The sequence below is a fragment of the Solanum lycopersicum genome, chromosome 9, assembly GCF_036512215.1.
Source record: "Solanum lycopersicum chromosome 9, SLM_r2.1".
Lineage (NCBI taxonomy): Eukaryota > Viridiplantae > Streptophyta > Magnoliopsida > Solanales > Solanaceae > Solanum > Solanum lycopersicum.
The window spans coordinates 32,650,653-32,670,592 of NC_090808.1; the positions used below are offsets into that span (position 1 = coordinate 32,650,653).

Consider the following 19,940-nt stretch of genomic DNA (forward strand, 5'->3'; position numbering starts at 1 on the left):
GGTATGGATGGTCCCCTCAAGTGTTCAAACAACTCATTTTCATAATTTTGTTGGAGATCAGATTCAAATTGATCACTCATGTTAAACAAGTCTCTTGGAACAATATTCATAACATAATATATATCGTGATCATATGGATCTTGCACATAGAACCATTGATGTACTTGATATGCAGGCATAAAAGGATGTTCCAAAGAGCATCTCGTGTTAAAATAGACATAAGTAAGGCCATACATATCTTTCTCAACATCATACCGATCGCACATTAAGAGAACAACCTTAAAATGACTATAATAGTCTAACTCAACTTTATAAACTATTCTACCATAATAAGTCAAATCTGCAGCAATCGGTTTTTTGTTTTTGAGCTTGCAAAGCTTGTAGTTGAGGCAAGAAGTGTAACACCACCATTTTGTGTTTTGTGTCTTGCATCACGCTACCTTATATTGAATCTATATCCACTGATGATAAAGCCAAAGTATCTTGTAGAAACAACATTTGGTCCTATAAACAATTGTTTTATCAAATCAGGCACATATTCTTGCAAAGCACGAGTTTCAAACCATTGAGAGAAGTTTTGAAAATGATCATTTGCCTTGCTCCATTTTGATCTTCGCGGATTATTATTAACATCTTGCTTATGCTCTCTACACAACTTGTATGTTTTTGTTAAAATGATAAATGTCAAAAATTAATTATTCAAATGAAAATACCATATTAATCTGCGTGACTTAGTGATTTGTTATCTAAAACAAATGGATCAGTTTTCTTTGCTCCTATAGGACATCTCTTTATAGGAAACAAACTTATTGTTTCTGCATCAGTTGGGTCACATTCATCATTATTTCGATTTTTTTATTAAAACTTGTTTGTACAGCCCCATTTACATATCTTCAAAATAAATTCATACAATCTATTCCCACACGTGCCTCTTCTATGCAACCTTCTGGATAACGTATGTTGTGGATATTTGACTTAAATGAACCCAGTTCTCTTTCAGGGGAATACATCCAGCGGTTGAGAATTGGACAACCTAATCTGACTTCATTCGCCAAATGAATAGGCAGATGAATCATTATATCAAAAAATGATGGAGGAAAAATTCGTTCCAATGATTTGTTATTTCCCTTATCTCTACTTCTAAGCAATCTAATTCCTCCAATGTGATAACTTTTTGACACAAATGCTAGAAGAAGGAACATAGACGAATCAAAGGAATAGCCACATGATCTTGAAGGATGCTTTTAATGTGTATTGGAAGCAAGTAATGTAACACGTAATGAGCATCATGGGTCATATAACCAGAGAATTTCCTTTATTCCAGTTGCACACAACTAGATATATTGGAGGCACTTTCATCAGGTAACATGGCTGTCCTTAAAACTCCACAAAAAACTTATTTCTCTCCATTTATCATTGAGAAGCAAGGTTTTGCAATGTTTGTTCTCTTCTCATCTCCGGTATCTTTTGGATGAATATTCTTTCTAATTTCCATCTGTTTCAAATCATAACGGGATTTTGCATGATCATTTGTTTTGCCAGGAATATACAAAAGAGTATCAAGAATGCTATCAACAATGTTCTTCTCTATGTGCATTACATCAAGGTTGTGTCATAAAAAGTTGTGCTGCCAGTAAGGCAATAAATTTTTTTACCTTTTTTCCCATGGGCATTCATTTGATATCTTTCTCTTCTTTCCAAGCACATTTTCAAAATCTTGTAGGTTATGAAGCACATCAGTTCCCTTAAATAAAGTTGGAGGAGGTCATAAATAAGTTTTTCCATTGAAATATATTTTGTTTGATCTCCATGGATGATCCATGGGTAGATAAACACTATGATCCATATAACACATTTTCCAACTATGCTTAAGATAGTAAGAATTAGTGTTATAGTTACACCAAAGGCAAGCAAACATTCCTTTTGTACTCCATCAAGACAACATAGCATATGCAGGAAAATCATTGATTTCTTGAGGCATCATATATTTCAACATCATAATTCCACAACAATTTTCACTCATCTATCAATGGTTGTAAGTAAACATCAATATCATTTCAAGGTGATCGTGGCCCAGGTATAAGTAAAGAAAAAATAGAATATTTAGATTTCATGCACATTGAAGGCGGCATATTGTACGTCATCAACATAATTGTCCATGTGCTATGTGATATACTCATGGTTCGAAATGTATTGAACCCATCACTTGCTAATCCAAGTCTCACATTGCGAGATTCTAGTGCAATATTTGGATGAAACCTATCAAAATTAATCAATGCATGACCATTAGTGGGATTCCTTAACTCTCCATCTTTTGAATGCTCCTCGTCATGACGCCTCAAAGAATCTGCCGTCTTTTAGCACAAAATAACCTTTTGAATCTAGGAATTAATGGAAAGTGTCTCAAAGTCTTTGTTGAAACTCTATATTATTTTTTTAGCATACTCAACCTCACCATCAACTTCTGAATTTTTAATATATTGTGAAGGTCCGCAAGTATGACAAAATTCATTATACTTATAATCATTCCTAAACAACATGCAATCATTTGAACATGCATCAATTTTATCATTATAAATGCCGAGATTCTTAACCTCAGACTTGGTTTTATAGTAAGAGGGAGGAATGTTCAACTCGGACATCTCCTCTTTTAATAACTCTAATATAGAAGTGAATGATTTATTCATCCACCCGTGTAGACAATTCAATAAATATAAACGAAGTGTGAATGATAATTTAGAGAATCTTGTACAACTATGATATAATTCTTGGCTTGCCTCTTCAACTAAGTTATAGTATTTCTTAGAATCTTCATTTGCACCATTATAAGCTATTGCTGCATGTGCAACATCTCTAAATTGATCATTCAACAATCCACCAATATCATCACGCGAGCAATCCATATCATCTTCAACATTAAACTTGATATGCCATTCTCCGTGATTGATCCATCTAGTACAACCTTTAATAAATCTATAGAACATTAGATGATCATACATTACATTCCTTCACTTCAAGTGAATATTACAACATTTTGCACAGCAACACTGAATTTCCTATCCGTGAGGATTTCCATAAGAGTAAGCAAAATCTAGGAATGATTCCACACCATCAATATAGGGTTTGCTATACCTTTCTAAATTCATCCAATCCTTGGATGAGAAATTTTAATCCATATAGGTAGAAATCAATATTTTATATTTCAATAACAATCATTAAAGTCATGAATAATTTACCAAAATCAGGTGTTATGAAATGATAATAGTTTCTTATGCAGTCGTGACGCTTTTGTTATGCCAAATAAAACTTTGAATATTATACTTCTAAGGAAAGATATGTAAAATTTAATAGGATAGAAAGAATTAAGAAAGAAAAAGAATTAATCGGATAGACAAAATTTAATGAACTAATCAAGAATAAGTAAATTTTTCAAGAATCTTGAAGTTTTCAATGATTAAAAGAATCCTGTGATAAGGTCTACTGAAACCCTGATTTTAAAGAGTTCATTAATTTTACTTAAACTGTTGTGCATCATTCCCAAATCTATAAATGGAAGAAAATCATTAAAACAATTTAAAGCAAGCAAGTTGAACTAGCTTTTAAGTCTAAAATTTATTGCATTTTACATAAGGAAAAACATTCATTGATGAATGTTATATGTGCCATCAGACAATGTTGGAGAGTGATAAGCATCTATTTTTGCACTGTTAAGTAGCAGCTGGCATACAGAGTGTGTTCTTTTAAGTTTTCTTATTTGCTGTAGTTAACTGCCATGACTCACCCTATAATCATAACCTACAAGGACTACTAGACAACGCAATTTACTTCATCAAAAAATCATTCAGAAAAATAAGGGGAGCTAAAAGAGAAGACTCTATATATAGCTTTATATATCTATGAAGGGATTTTCTTGTTCTCTTTTCCTAGTTCTTGTTCAAGTATATACCTCATAATCAAATAGATACTATCTAGTAGCAAAAAAAAACACATTGAGCTTAATGATCTAGGATAAAACAAATGAACATAATTAATACATACAAAGTGAAGTGATCGTCAAAGTAACATGGCTAACAACTAAACCAAGATTCACAAATCTCCCTGATCGTCCAACCTACAAAACAAATTACAAATGATGAAATACCAAAGACAATATATAATTCAATAAGAAGAATCAAACATCTCTTATACATACCCTATGCAAATACGTTTCTGAGTTCTTAGGGTAATCAAAATGGATAACAACATTAACTGTTTGAATATCTATTCCTCTAGTAAACAAATTTGTTTCATCAAGAAATGACACAAAATTAAAAAATTTAACAATTAACAAAATCAACATTATATCATAGAAACACATGTTGATCCTCGTAAAATAACAAGAACCAATAACATTAGTTATGCATCATGATAAAATAAAAATTCAACATTTATGAAATATGTGAGAATCACCCATTACAAAATACACAAATTGATGGCATAACACTTAAGAGAGCTCAGTAACACCATGAATATTGTAACATGGAATAGATGTTGGTAAAGCCACACATTTAAGAAAAAAAATATACTAAAGCATGATATTGCAGATACTTTCCATAAAACAGAGAAGAGGACCAATCAGGAATTGCAAAACAAAATCCCCATGAACTTGGTGGCACTTTGAAAGTAAACCGCATAGAGAAGGTTGCAAAGCTTCCTTTCTCATATATGCTTCTCTTTGACTCGTATTTTTTCGTAATCTAATGTATAGCTCATGCATTCATGCAATTAATTTCAATAGCAGGCAGGGTATGAATTTCAAAGTTTGTGTATCTTTTGCTTCACAGTTTCAACTTGCAAGGTAACATCAATTAAGACTTCAATGATATATAGGAGAAAAATATATTGTTGAATAGTACCAGAATTAGTAGATACTGAAAATGTTTGATTAACTAGATTAACTATTTTTCAGTTATCGAGATGTGCATGCATTAAAAAAAACTCGATATGGCATGGACAAGTTAGGCTGATCTATTTTAATTTTACAGCATGAAGATTGCAGCTCACCCTTTGCACATGGAATAGATATTAGACACATCTCGATGTGTAGTGATTTTTATAGTTTATTACTATCCTGGTGTTCTCCAATTACTAAAAAACCAAAAACCTTGGTGTGCTTAGAGATTTCAAGAATTTTACTTTCCTTCGACAGCTAGTGTAATTCTCTACTTTTATTGCAGGAAAGATATTTCTGGTGTAACTCATATTGAAGAATACTTCAGAGATGTTGGTAGCTTACATGTATGTGTCTTGAAACCTACTAATTAGCTTGACGTTCGATTTTTGACAGTTTCTTTCCCTACTTTGAATTTTAGCTGTAAAAACCCCAATGTAATCAGTTTCTTCGACACACAAAATGAAAATTCAACCAATTGACTATTTGCAAATCGACAGGTTACTAGAGAATAAAGAGGAATCTCGGTTGTACAAAATTCGTTCTTACCTTCACAAAATCTCAGCATTTGAGTTCTTCAGCTTCCACTCTTTATTTCTTCCATCCCGACCTCTTTATCTTTATCTCTTCATCTCTTTGAGAAATTCGACTTGATGAAATTCGATTTATGGAGGTTAGTTCTTCCATTCTTCGGGTCTTTATCTCAAGTCTTCAGTTATGGAGCTAGGAAAGAACGAAGAGCGAGAAAAGTGAGAGACAAAGAGTGAAGTTGCGCTAGTGTTCTGGATATAGAAAATAACAAAGAGCGAGAAAAGTGAGAGAGAAAGAGTGCGTAAGGAATATTTTTTGTTAATATTTTATTAATTTTTCGTTTGAACAATAAAAATGGGAGGAAGAGTTTAAAATTTTTGAGGCAATATGATATATTAGTGAAAAGTTTTAGGCCACACTTTTAAGGTGTTGTTTTTTCAATTATAAAAATAGTACACTTTAAATGTGTGGCCATATATGTAAATAGTTGTTGCCATTTATTTCACACTATGACAACACTTATGAAGTGTAACCTACACCATTAAAGGGTGCACTTTTTAAGAATTACCAATATTATTGATGCCAAAAGTAAAAATTTTAGGCTACACTTTAAAAGAGTTCCCAAATATATTTTAGACAATACTTTACAAGCGTTACTCAGATTCAGTGTGTCAGTAGGCCTAATATGTTATACTTTAACCATCATAGACTCAAAAATTTAGAATACATTAGGGACGCGGACCATAAGACACATTACATAACAATACAATATTAAAAAACATTACAATAACTACACATGACGACATCATTGGACTTAATGATTCCTTTCCCTGAGCTTGGGAATCACCTATAAATCACTTCACCATTCAAGACATCCTTTAAGCATCCATCACCTACACTTTGTGTAAAAAGTATAGAAGAATGGGATTAGTACAAGAATTCACTAAGTATGACAACCATGCAAAAATATGTATTTAAAAGGGACCTTTTTCTTGAAAATCATATTTCATGCCTTTTTGAGTAAATCCTTATAAAAACATGAAAGAATAATATTTACATCATTTTCATACTTCATTGAAACACAACCAAAGGCCAAACATCATAGAAAAACACATTTATAATTTAAGTCCTATTTGAGGTCACTTTACAGTGAGCTCATTTCTCTTGACAGTGAACTATTTCTTTTAATTCATTAGTCGCCCAAGTAATCATTTAGGGATACTTGGTGCCATGTATTACCTTAGTACCACAAAGAAAATCATACATATCATCTACACAAGACAATTCATACCATCATAGAATTATAATACCACATAGACGTAGGTAAGTAAAGACCTTCATCATATAGTCAACAAGATCAACATCATGCATAAAGACTCATGTCATGGACATCTTCATAACAAGTAGACGAATACTACAACGTCATGCATGGGAACCCATACATAGTGACATACATTAGAAGACCTTCCTAGAACTTCCTAAGGAGCTACTTGTGCAATGTCTCGATGGGTTCATTACTTCTACCTATCCTAAGAAACCTCTCTTAAGTCATTCTATTTGGGGTCCTAGTCATTTCACTTCCATTGTCCGTTTTACATTAGGGTAACTATAACCTTAACCGACATAGACCATTTGATCCTAAGCATCAAGTTCGTTGTCATAGCACCGCACATAGAAAAGAGGTGGTCTACCTTCCAGAGTAGAAACAAATGCAACATAGCTTTCTATATGGATCAACTTGGTAGTGTCCTATGGTGGAAACATAGTTATGGAACATGGAGGTACATGTGAAAACCATCTTTTTGCAAATATTAGGCATTTTAGTTATTCACTTATGGAAACCCTACTTATTCCCATTGAGGCATTGTGGTTTTCCAAGTCATATATACATATTCATACATATAGAAACGAAACCTAGAACTATCCCATCAAGGTACACATGTGCAATGCATAGGCAAAGTCCCACACCCTTGATCATAATAGTACACCTATCAAGTCACCCTAGTAAGGAATACATAACATACTTCACATACATATACTTTACATGCATAGTAGTAGACATTAGTGAATATGAGAACAACCTGTCATTTAGACACCATGACCTATACTACTTGTAACATGCATATGAGTGAGTGTGTTTGTACATTGGTCAACATGATCACATAATGTATATCAACAACATAGGTAGGCAGTCACCCTATTACACCATACCTTCAAGCATAAATCACACAACACTCAATAGCATAGGAGACAAGCCAACTTCATATTACACTTAAGACTCTTAAATTGTGCCATTTATGCATTCACATAGTTAACATAGATAAGGGATTATTTACCCATTTTTACTCATCAATGGTAGCACCTATACTTCACCCTAACATGGATATTTACATGCTTATACAATAGCCATACAACCTAAATCACAACTTGACTAGGAAAGTAGGCATAAGCTTCAGATAGTATCATCATAATCACATACTCAGATATTAATCAATTTGTATTCATGGAAATGGTCAAAACATATATATATTTGAAAATAATTTAAACATCCACAATAAGAGGATCATACAAGACAATGCCATACAAGGCTTTGCCAACTACCATAATGTACGTAAAGTAGAAGAGATAAGCATTCTTACACATTTCTAACCATTTGATCATCATTTATCAATACACCTTGTTCATATACATTTAATATATAGGGAAGTATGTAAATTTTCTTTAATAATAGAAGAAACCATGTACAAGTCGCTATAAAATCATTCTATAACATAATACAAGGCATCTTACATGTACGATGAAATAGAAGAACATAGACCATTAGCCAATTCATTTTATATGGATAATAGATCATATTTCATGAACCATATCACTTTAAGGCAGTATCTAATCCTACACTTAGTCAAAATGAAAACATGCTTAAGCACTTCAAGATCATGCTACAACATAGGTGTAAGACTTGTCAATTCGTAAGGGTATAGAGGGGAATTAACCAACACTATTGAATATATAAAGTCTTGATCATCAATCATATTTTAGGAATAATGTACATGTTAGTCAGTAGTTAATGAAATCATAATCTGAATGAGACACTACTACAATTGCCATTAAGGTCAAGACAAACATACTTCATATAAGGAGTTCATACAAGGTAAGTTTACAAAGCTTAATGCTAGTTAAAATATCATGAATTGACCCATATTGTGATCATTACATATATAAAATCCTTATATTTCGTTTTAGGAAGCACCTATAGATCACAAGTTAAAACTCTATAGACTAGAAGAACCTATATTAGTTCAAACCAAACTTTTTTTATATTTATATACAAGATTTATATCAACATAATATTGACCTAAAACAATAGCTACATGAACCACAACAAAATCTAGTTCAACATTTAATTATAAAAAGGGCCATGTTTTAGTGAATTTCTAGAATTGTAAGCTAGGCATGTTCAATTCTTAATCCATATATCCATATGAATCCTTCATGATTAAATCATGATCAATAAATGTAACTAACAGTAGGTACAACCACTGTAACGAACCTATAACATATTGAAATCATAAAGCCTATGCAAGGCTAAATCGTTTTGGTGATGGAGTATGAGTTCTCATGACATTGTATTTAAAAAAAAACTTCCATGTCAGTAGATAATCATCAATACATTCATATTATTCCTTTGAAATCAGTTTAAAAAAGAACACATGGTAGATTTAAGAAGAAAGTGTTTCATCATATTTTTCTCTTTTGAAATCTATGAGAATTGCTCTCTAGATGAAAAGATAACTAGAGATGAAAATAACCATACCTTTGTCTAGTTGAAAACCTCATATAATTGATGATTCATCTATTGAAAACCCAGCTTAATCATGTTCTTGAGCTTTATCCACACTGGTGGTTTCAGAAAGAACATTTTTGGAGGGAAGAACTCAAAAACATGTGAGTATATTTTTGAATGGGTTGATCACGTTTTAGATTAGTTATATACACCTAAAATTAACTAAATAAACCTATTATAGCAAGGTTAGTATGTGGGGTGAATTTCCCATTCACCCCTTTAATAAACACAGACGCTACCTGCAACTTATAGTGAACTAATGACAAAGGGAATGACGAGGTGTTGTGCTGTCGACGGTCCGTGCCTTGCTTCCTTCACCTAGCATTTAGCAAAATTCGTGGCTTGTGACCTGCACCAGTCAAGTCACAGTTGACAATACTTTCTCTACGGACCGTTGGGGGGCCAATGATCCATCGTTGGGTCCGGCAATAGACAATGCCAAGGCATTCTCTTGACAAGCCTTGGGTCCTTCATTTAGGCCTCTTGTGGGGCCCTATTATAAGTTGTACCAGGACGTTTTAAACATGATTACATCCCTTAACCAAGTATAGACCTTCCACATAAATTTAATTCAAAAGAAACACCTACAAGACGACCAAACAGGCCAAGCCCCGTCAAGACACACGTTGAACGTCTTAAGGGCTATCATTCGAATGCCTTGGACGTTTCACCTCCAAACTTCTAGAAACTTCATATACCATAAATAAACATAATTATGAATCACTTAGAGTATTCAAATGCTCATTAAACACAAATATAATCTTGCATAGACACATGAGGCACATAGGTGATTAGTCCTCGAACGTTTTAATCGTCCCTAGACGTTCGACTTCCAAATCACTTCAAGCTTTATACACTGCCTCCAAACCATATTATCAGTCAATAAGTACCTTATAACCTTAAGAAAAATATGTTAGTCTCTATACACTCTATCTCGTTTTGGGGTCTTACAATTCAAACCCTTGAGGACATGCTTAGAGCTCAAGTCATTGATTTCAAAGGGAGTTGGAATAAACACTTTTTTTGGTAGTGTTTGATTATAATAATTGTTAACATTAATACATTTCCATGTATCCCTATGAAGCCTTGTATGGTAGGAGGTGCAGGTCTCCTATTGGGTGGTTTGAAGTCGGTGATTCTTCAACTATTGGTCCCAATTTTTTTTACAAGACTTTGGAAAAAGTTCATATTATAAGAAATCTCTTGAAAACGGCCTACAGTTTGTAAAAGTCTTATACCGATCATAAGAGGAGGGATCTTGAGTTCAAAGAAGATGATCAAGTGTATTTAAAAATTTCACCTACGAAGGGAGTGGTTAGATATGGCAGAAAAGGAATGTGAAAAAGTTAAGGAAAAAAGAGGTGGTATCCGTAAAAGTGTTATGGAAAAATCACATAGTTGAGGGTGGAACATGGGGGACCGAGGCCGACATGAAGTTTCGTTACCCTCATATTTTTTGTGATTAAATTTAGTCATTATTTTTAATGATATAAATATGACTAGAAATTGAAGTTTCTTTATTTTTAGGTGAAGTTTTGCAAAATGTGCATTTTTGGAAACATCACAGTGAAGCTACATTGATTGTGCCTTCAACTTGAAATTTGTTTTTTTGGCTTGTTTTGAGTATGTTGTGAATTTTTAAATGGTGAGTCTTTATGTAATGATATATGGTACGTTGATAGGTTAAACTTCATCTAATTGACTCACGTGGGTTATGGTGAGCTCATATTGTTGTTATTTGAAGAAAATGCCTCATGAAGTAATCTTTGAGTTTTATATTTGGTAATTGAAGTTTTAAATTTCCTTGATTGACATTATATGTATTATGTTTTATTGCATTGATGTTGGTTGGGGTGCTATTCTTGAGTCTATTCCATCCTTAAAAGTGTTTTAGTGTCACTTGGGGGAAAATGTTCCTAAGGAGGGGATAATGTAACACTTCTGAAATTCAAGATGTGTCGTAAAGACTAACATAGGTGTCATGAAATGTAGATATTTTTTTAAGGTTATATTAATATGTATAGGTCATGTAGAAGGTTTAGAAATCAAAACGTCCAAGAACGTCCAGGACGTTCGAAAGTTGGTTCAAAGAGATACTAGTGTGCCTTAGCCTATTTGACAAGATTTTAAGAGTCGAGAATATATGAAATTTGGTGAAAATATTTATAACACGTTTTAGAGTTGTTTCAAGTTCAAAAAGTTTGGGTAGAACTACCCAAGGAACAACCAAGGGCCCATGAGGAGGACCCATGTAGGTCGAGGCAACATTGCCTGGGTAGTGTGCATCGACGGGACATGGTACAGTTTGTGTGTGGAAAGGCGGTCCGTCGATGCCTCCGTCTTCCCACACTTGGAAAACTGGTGGAATCCCTCACCTACACAAGTCTCTAAACTTACCTACGGATGTGCAGGACGAGAGAGGGGTCCGTGCGTCGACTCATAGATGACCTTTCGATGGGGTTCCATCTGTGCGGGCTCTTGAATTCGTTCATGCTTTTAATAAGATTTGATTAATTAGTTAAGGGTTTAAGTTGTTAATTAGGGGATTAAGGGGGAATAATTAAGTTAGTTAACCTCCCATAAAGAAGTACCCAACCCTATTAAACTAAATAGAACTCCTAAAAGATTTTCTCTATCCTCACTTCTTTATCTCACTATTGGAAGACTCCATTGAAGGCTAAGTATAGGAAGCACATTAGGGGATGGAAAATGGTGATATCATCTCCCAATATTCACCAAAACTTTTACGTATGGGATCTCTTCACTTTTGAGACCTCATTCCTCAAATGGTTCATTCAAAGTGTTTTCTAATCTAGAGTTTTTAAATGGGTTACATCCAATTACGAATTTGAAGTTATGAATTGAGTGGTTGATATTTTATTTAGGTTATGTTGAATAGATTAACATGTATTTTAACTTTATTGTGGCAATTGTTGATGGTCTAGCCTTAATTGAAAAACATGATCCTAAGTCCCTAACGCTAGGTTGTGATCATGACTTATATTGTATATCGTTCATTCAACTGACATGGTTAAGGGTTGAATTACTACTAGATGATGTTGTTATTCTAATTAAGAATGAACTAGGGTGATGTATAGTCTTTCATACTAGTTCTTGAGAAGTGATATAGGTTATGAGGGCTTATATTTCCTGCACGTTTTTTATTTTAGTTCCATTAATTAGATAGGAGTTAGGCAGTTGATTAAGGGATTAAGGGGTTCTAAATAAGTTAGTTACTCACCAATATAATGTCCCCAACCCCATAAATATAATTAGAACTCAAAAACCAATTACTCTATCTTCTTTCTTCTTTCTCTCTCTATTGGAAGACACCATTGAAGACAATGCTAAGGAAGTGCTTTGGGGGATGAAAGAAAGGAATTCATATTAAAATCTTTGTCAAAATGTTGAGGTATGGAATCTCCTTACCTTTGATAACTCTTTCCTCAAACGGTTCATTCACAGTGTTTTCAAATCTAGAGTTTTCAAATCTGTTTCATCCAATTACGAATCTTAAATTATGAATTGAGTTATTGATTTCTTATTTAGGTTATATTGACTAGATTAACATTTATTTTAACTTTATTATAGTAATTGTTTATGGTTTTCCTAAATTGAAGAAGACGATTTAAAGTCCCTAACCCTAGGTTGTGATCTTGACTTATATTTTACATTGTTCATTCAATTGACCTTGTTAAGGGTCAAATTACTATTATATGATGTTGATATACTAATTTTTAATAAATTAGGGTGATGTATAGTCGTTAAAGATGGTTTTTGATCGGTGATCTAGGGTATGATAAATTCACTTAATCATAAGCTTTGAACTATTATTGAAGTATGATGTAGTGGTTCTTGTAGACTTGTTATTACATTAGTTATTGAATAATGGTTATTTGATGCCCTAATTGAGTTGAACGAAGGGTTTATTGGAAGACCTGGATGAAGATGAATTGTGAAGAAGACTTGGTATGTCTTGTCATTCCTATTATTTGCTTCACTTATTGTTAATTGTGATAAAGTTATGATGATTATGTTGGAGTATGCCTTGTTTATGATTAATAGGGTTGTACAATATTGAATTTAAATGTCTTGATTATGGTTGTTAGGTTGATTCAGTTGTAAAGTTACAAGGATGATAATAATTTCCAATATGCCTTATTATAAAAGAGTATGTAATGTGTTAACCTTACGTATGTGAATTGTAATGAAAGGATTATACTCATGCAATTCCTATTGAGCTATTATGATGATGATTATGCAAGGGCTAGACCCTATGACTTAAACTAAGTTATGATTTATAAATAGAGATTAAAGACATTTCGATAAGGGACTTAGCTTATCACCAAGTGAACATGTATGTGAGAGAGTAACACTTTCCCACATAGGGAAAGTAGGGTTCACCATGGTTGTCACGGGGTGGATAGCCTGATGATCCAAATAGGTTGTAGAGTGACGTTTCCAATGACTCCCAAGTTCTGTAACTATGTTGCCACCATAGGAATACTAGCTAGTGGATCCACCTAGATGCTACGTTTCATGTTAGGTCCTATCTTGGTTGATAGACCACCTTAAATCGAGGTAAGGTTTTACAACACCGGATTCCACATTAGCTCATGTGTTCTATGTCAGTTAAGAAAAGTTTTCCCTAAAGTAAAATGAAGTTATGATGTATCGACTAACAAAAGTGATTTGAGGGGTTTGAGTTAGCTTAGGTAGAGGCATCGGTCTCTACCTATTCCTTGCACTAGTTTTCCTTGATATGAGCTTTAGGAGGTCAATATTATGTTTATAAATGATTATAATGGTAGATGACCTTATATCATGATTATGATGATTGAACATGTTAATGGTGTTTATTGTTAAAGTATGAACTTACGTGTGTTGAAGGCTAAGTTATTTTAAGTGAGTTACTATTTAGGATTCTTATTTGGTTAATTGATTATGTAGGGTTATGGGGATTTGCTTGGTCATTGCACTTGTGACTTTATAAGGATTATGATTGGTTTTCTTGATTTGCTATTTACATGATAAACTCTTATTCATGCTTGTGATGTGATTACTTAGTGAGAGGGTTCTATGAAATTATGGGTTCAAGTATGTGATATACATACGGTTTCTTTCACTTGATTGAACATGTCCTAATGATTTGTATAGTTTGTTGATTGTGCAGAAAGAGTTAAAATGGCACAATTTAACTAAATGTCCCTTTATAGCATGTGTGGTTGTTATTTGTGCATATGGTCTCATGCTTAGTACATGTGGCGTACTAACCCCATTTTCTCCTTTTTCCCAAACAACATACGTTCCGTTCATTAAGGTTTGGTTCGAGGCTATTGAGAAGGAGGCTTGGATACTCTTATAATCAAACTGGTAGGTCCTCATTTTCGTGAGGATGATGTCGATATTCTACTGTTGGATTAGCTTAGATATTAAAGACACTTATGTTGACTCTATCTTTCATTAGAAGACAAGTTGTATAATGCATATATGTGACTTACTTTTATTGTTATTGGGCTATTCCCAAGTTGATATTGTCATTATAGATGGTTATGAGATGAGACTGATTTGATCACTGTTTATTTCTATCTTATATATATGTATGTGAAATAAAAGTCAAAGACTAAGTAATCTTATTATATGAAGGTTCTATGTATACTCGATAATAATACAATTATGTGTATGTAGAGGTCTATGTAAACCACCAATTAGTTATAATTAATTTTTTTAAGTTTTCCGTACTTTTTGACTTGTGAATGTGATGATGATAATTAAGGGGCTAATCTTAATCCTCAAAGAGGACATCGACGCAGGTTATGTCTAGGGGGCAAACCCAGATGTGACAAACTTGGTATTAGAGTATGAGGCTAAATATCCTTGTTAACAATGTATCTCTCAACAACGTCTATGAAGATTTATATTTATAATTGTGAAGCGTGTCACACTTCTGAATATGAATTTATGTGAAGATTAGGAATCTCTTTTTATTGGAAATCCAAAGTCGTGCCACTAGAGTAACTATTAATTGATTTCACCAAAACCTTATATTTTTGTTATAGGAATTGAATACTCGGTGGAATGGGGTAAGAAGGATTGAGGAGGAGATTGCTCCTCCCCATGGTGATCAAGATCCTCAACTCGAAGAGGAGGTTAATGTTGAACAAGTTTCGGCTAATCCTCCACCCTGGATGGATGAAGACATAAGGGCTTTCCTTCTCCTATTGGCCCAAGCCTCTACTCTTAAATCTCAAGTTATGACGGCCCAAGCCAGTGCCCCTCAACAAGTCTCTACCATGGCATCTCGCCTAAGGGACTTCACTCGGATGAAGGGGCAAGAGAAGAGTGGTCTAGCAAGTTGTTCTAGTGATGCTCCAAAGATGAACCTCTTCTATGCTCTTCGTACTAAGGGTTAGCAAGAGACCTCTCTAATGCGGTAACCGGTATGTTAAAATTCTTTTCTATAAATGTTTATTCTTTACTTGATCCGAGTGCTACGTTGTATTTTCTTACACCTCTTGTAGCTAAAAATTTCAACAATTTATCCTATATCTTGCATGAGCCTTTCTTAGTTGCTACACCGGTGTGTGACTCGATTGTTGCAAAGAGGGAATATAGAATTTGTCCTATCATGTTGCCCAATAGAGTTTCTAATGTTTATCTAGTAAAACTAGATATGCTTGATATTGACATTATTTTGGTGTGGTTGATTGCATTATTGTTTTGCCACTGTTGATTGAAGGACAAGTGTGGTGAGGTTTAATTTCCCAAATGAACCCAATGTTTAGTGGAAGGGGGGAAGTTCTATTCCTAGAGGTTGTATCATTTCATTTTAAAAGCTTGTAAAATCATCTCTAAGGGCTGTCTATATCATATAGTGAGAGTCCAAGATCTTGACTGCGAAATTCCTCCCAATTAGTCGGTCTCCATAGTGAGTGAATTTCCGAAGTCTTTCCTAATGACCTTCCCGGTATTCCTCCTAAATGGGAACTTGATTTTCGTATTGATTTTCTCCCTGAAACAAACCTTATTTTGATTTTTTCTTATCGGATGGCATCGTCCGAATTGAAGGAATTGAAATCACAACTTAAAGATTTACTAGGCAAGGGCGTTATAAGGCCTAGTATTTCTCCATGGGGTGCTCCGGTCTTATTTGTGAATAAATAGGATGGGTCCTTGAGAATGTGTATTAAATATTGCCAACTCAACAATCTCACAATTAAGAATAAGAATCCTCTCCCTCGGATTGATGACTTGTTTGATAAACTCTAAGTGGCAAGCGACTTTTCCAAAATTGACTTGAGATCGGGGTATCATCAACTTAGGGTAAGAGGTGAGGGCATACCCAAAGACGGCATTTCAAACTAGATATGGGCACTATGAGTTCTTAGTTATGTCCTTTGGTCACACAAATTTTTCGACAACATTTATGGACCTAAATGAATAGGATGTGTCGAAGTTACCTATATTCTTTTGTCATTGTGTACATTGACGGCATCTTGTTATATTCAAAAAATGACAGTGATCACATTCTTCATTTGAGGATGGTATTCAAAACCCTTAAAGAGCATCAATTATTTGCCAAGTATAGAAAATATGAGTTTTTGTTGAGGTTGGTGGCATTTCTTGGCAACATCATCTCTAGTAAAAGAGTTGAGGTTGATCAATGGAAAATGGAGGCAGTGAGAAATTGGTCGAGACCATTGACTCCAACTGACATTAGAAGCTTCTTGGGTCTTGCAGGTTATTATCAGAGGTTTGTGGATAGTTTTGCATCCATTGAATCTCCCTTGACTGCGTTGACAGAAAAGAGTAAGAAGTTTGAATGTCAGAAGCATGTAAACAGAGCTTCCAAATTTTTAAAGATAGGCTTAATTCCGCTTCTTTGTTGACATACCAGAGTTACAAAGGGCTTAGTGGCTTATTTTGATGCATCATGTGTGGGTTTGGGGTGGTCTTATGAAACACGGGAAGGTAATAGCCTGTGATTCTAAGAAACTTAAGGTACTTGAGAGGCACTATAGCGACCGTGGTGTTTGCTTTGAAATTTTGGATACTTTATTTGTATGGTGCCCATGTTGATGTATTTATCAATCATAAAGTTCTCCAATATGTTTTTACCCAAAAGAAGTTGAATCTCCAAAAAAGAAGAAGGCTAGAGTTTTTCAAGCACTATGATATGAGTGTTCTCTATCTCTTTTGCAAGTCCAATGTTGTAGCGGATTCTCTAAGCCGTTTGACTATGGGTAGTGTGTCTCAGATTGAAGAAGACAAAAAGGACCGACTGAAGGATGTTCATAGGTTGGCTAGGTTAGGTGTGAGATTGGAAAGTTCTCCAAATGGTTGTGTGATGGTCCATCATAACTCCTAATCATCTTTCGTTGTTGAGGTGAAGTCTAAATAACACCTTGATAGACCATTAATGGAGTTGAATGAATCAGTTGATGGCAACTGAAATGAGTCATTCTCCTTAGGGGTGGATGGTGTTTTGAGATATCAATGGCAGTTATGTGTTCCTAATGTTGACGATTTCAGGAATCGTATTCTTGAGGAAGATCATGGGTTCGACTATTCCATTCATCCTGGGACAACAAAGATGTATCATGATCTTAGGGAGGTGTATTTGTGGGAAGGTTTGAAAAGGGACATAACAGAGTTTGTTGCTAAGTGTCAAAATAACCAACAAGTAAAAGCCGAGCATCTAAAATCGGATGGCTTACTTCAATAAATCCAAATTTTGACTTGGAATTGGGAAGACATCTATATGGATTTTGTGGTAGGTTTGCCCAAGACCCAAAAGCAATATGACTCCATATGGGTTGTGGTTGATAGGTTGTTTATTCCCGTTATGTCTAGTTATTCGGTGGAGGATTATGCTAAGATTATCACAGATGAGTATGTATGTTTCCACCGTATTTCTTTATCAATCATATCGGATAGGGGTGCACAATTCAAATCTAGGTTTTGGAAGTCGTTTCAAGAAGGGTTGGGTACTAAGGTGATGTTGAGTACTACTTTTTATCCCCAAATGGATGGTCAATCGGAATGTTTGTATCATCGATTTTAGAGGGAGTTGGGATAGACACTTTCCTTTGGTAGAGTTTTCTTATAAAAATAGTTTCAATTCATCCATTTCCATGGCTCGTTATGAACCCTTTTATGGTAAGTGGTGTAGGTCTCCTATTGGATGGTTTGAAGTCGGTGAGTCTTTAATCGTTGGGCCCTATTTGATTTATAAGACTTTGCAAAAAGTACATATCATAAGAAATCGCTTTAACATAGCCTATAGTCGGCAAAAGTCTTATGCCGATCAGAGGAGGTGGGATCTTGAGTTTGAAGAAGGTGATAAGATGTTTTAGAAAATTTCACCTGTGAAGGGGGTTGTAAGATTTGGCAAGAAAGGGAAGTTGAGTTCTTCTTTTGTGGGTCCCTATGAATTCTTTCAAAGGGTTTGTCAGGGTTATTATGGGTTGAGGTTACCTAGTGAATTAGCTTTGGTTCATCCGATTATTCATGTTTCCATGCTTAAGAAGCGTGTCGGTAATCCCGAGTCCATTCTCCCTATTGAGGGTCTAGATGTCAAGGATTACCTATCCTTGAGGAGGTTCCGATTCAAATCCTTGATAGGCAAGTGAAAAGGTTGAGCAACAAAGACGAGGTATCCGTAAAAGTGTTATGGAAAAATCACCTAGTTGAGGGTGCAACATGGGAGGTCGAGGCTGACATGAAGTCCCATTACCCTAATCTTTTTGATAATTAATGTTAGTAATTCTTTTTAATAATATAAATATGACTAGAAATTGATGTTTCTTTATTTTTTGGCGAAAACATGCAAAAGTTGCATTTTTGAAATTCTTATAGTGAGGTTATAGTATTTTTGCCCTTAAATTTGAAATTTGTGCTTTTGGCATGTTTTGGGTTATGTTGTGTATTTTGACATGTTGAGTCCTTATGAATTAGCGTATATCATGTTGATAAGTTGAACTTGCTTATAATTGACTCTTGTGTGTCATGTTGAGCTCATGTTTTTTTTGTAAGAAGGAAATGCCTCATGAAGTAATGTTTGAGTCTTATATTTGGTAATTGATGTTTTGAACTTCCTTGACTGAAATGATCGGTATAATGTTGTATTGCATTGATGTTGGTTGTGTTGCTAGTCTTGAGTCTATTCCTTCCTTTAGAAGAATTTTAGTGTCATCCGGGGAGGAATGTTTCTAAGGGGGGATAATGTAACACTTCAAAAATTTAAGACATGTCGCTAAGTCTAGCATAGGTGTACTGGAGTCTAGACACTGTTTTTAAGGTTAGTTTAATAAATATAGGTCATTTAGGAAGTATTAGAACCAAAATGTCCATGACGTTCGAAAGTTGGTCCAAAGAGGTACTAGTGTGCCTTGTCTTATTTGACTAGTTTTTAAGAGTCGAAAATTAATGAAATTTATTGAGAATGTGTGGAAAACGTGTTTAAGATGTTTCATGGTTAAAATGTCTAGGTACGACTCCCCAGGGACTAACCAAGTGCCCTTGAGGAGGGCCCCTACAAGTTGAGGCAACACTGCCTAGCCAGTCTGCATTGATAGAGGAGGCTACGGTCAATGTGTGGACTGACGGGGCATCGATGAACCGTCGACCCACACT

General features: G+C 34.5%; 1 protein-coding gene across 1 annotated transcript in view; it reads left to right on the forward strand.

Annotated features, from left to right (window-relative positions):
- LOC138338475 (uncharacterized) overlaps window positions 1-18,030 on the forward strand; it is a 56,260-nt gene extending 38,230 nt beyond the window's left edge. The window contains exons 4-7 of the mRNA XM_069289440.1: window positions 15,365-15,713; window positions 17,046-17,114; window positions 17,522-17,612; window positions 17,838-18,030. Coding sequence (XP_069145541.1) covers window positions 15,365-15,713; window positions 17,046-17,114; window positions 17,522-17,612; window positions 17,838-18,030 — 702 coding nt within the window. The remainder of the gene's footprint in view (window positions 1-15,364; window positions 15,714-17,045; window positions 17,115-17,521; window positions 17,613-17,837) is intronic.
- Window positions 18,031-19,940: the final 1,910 nt, after the last annotated feature.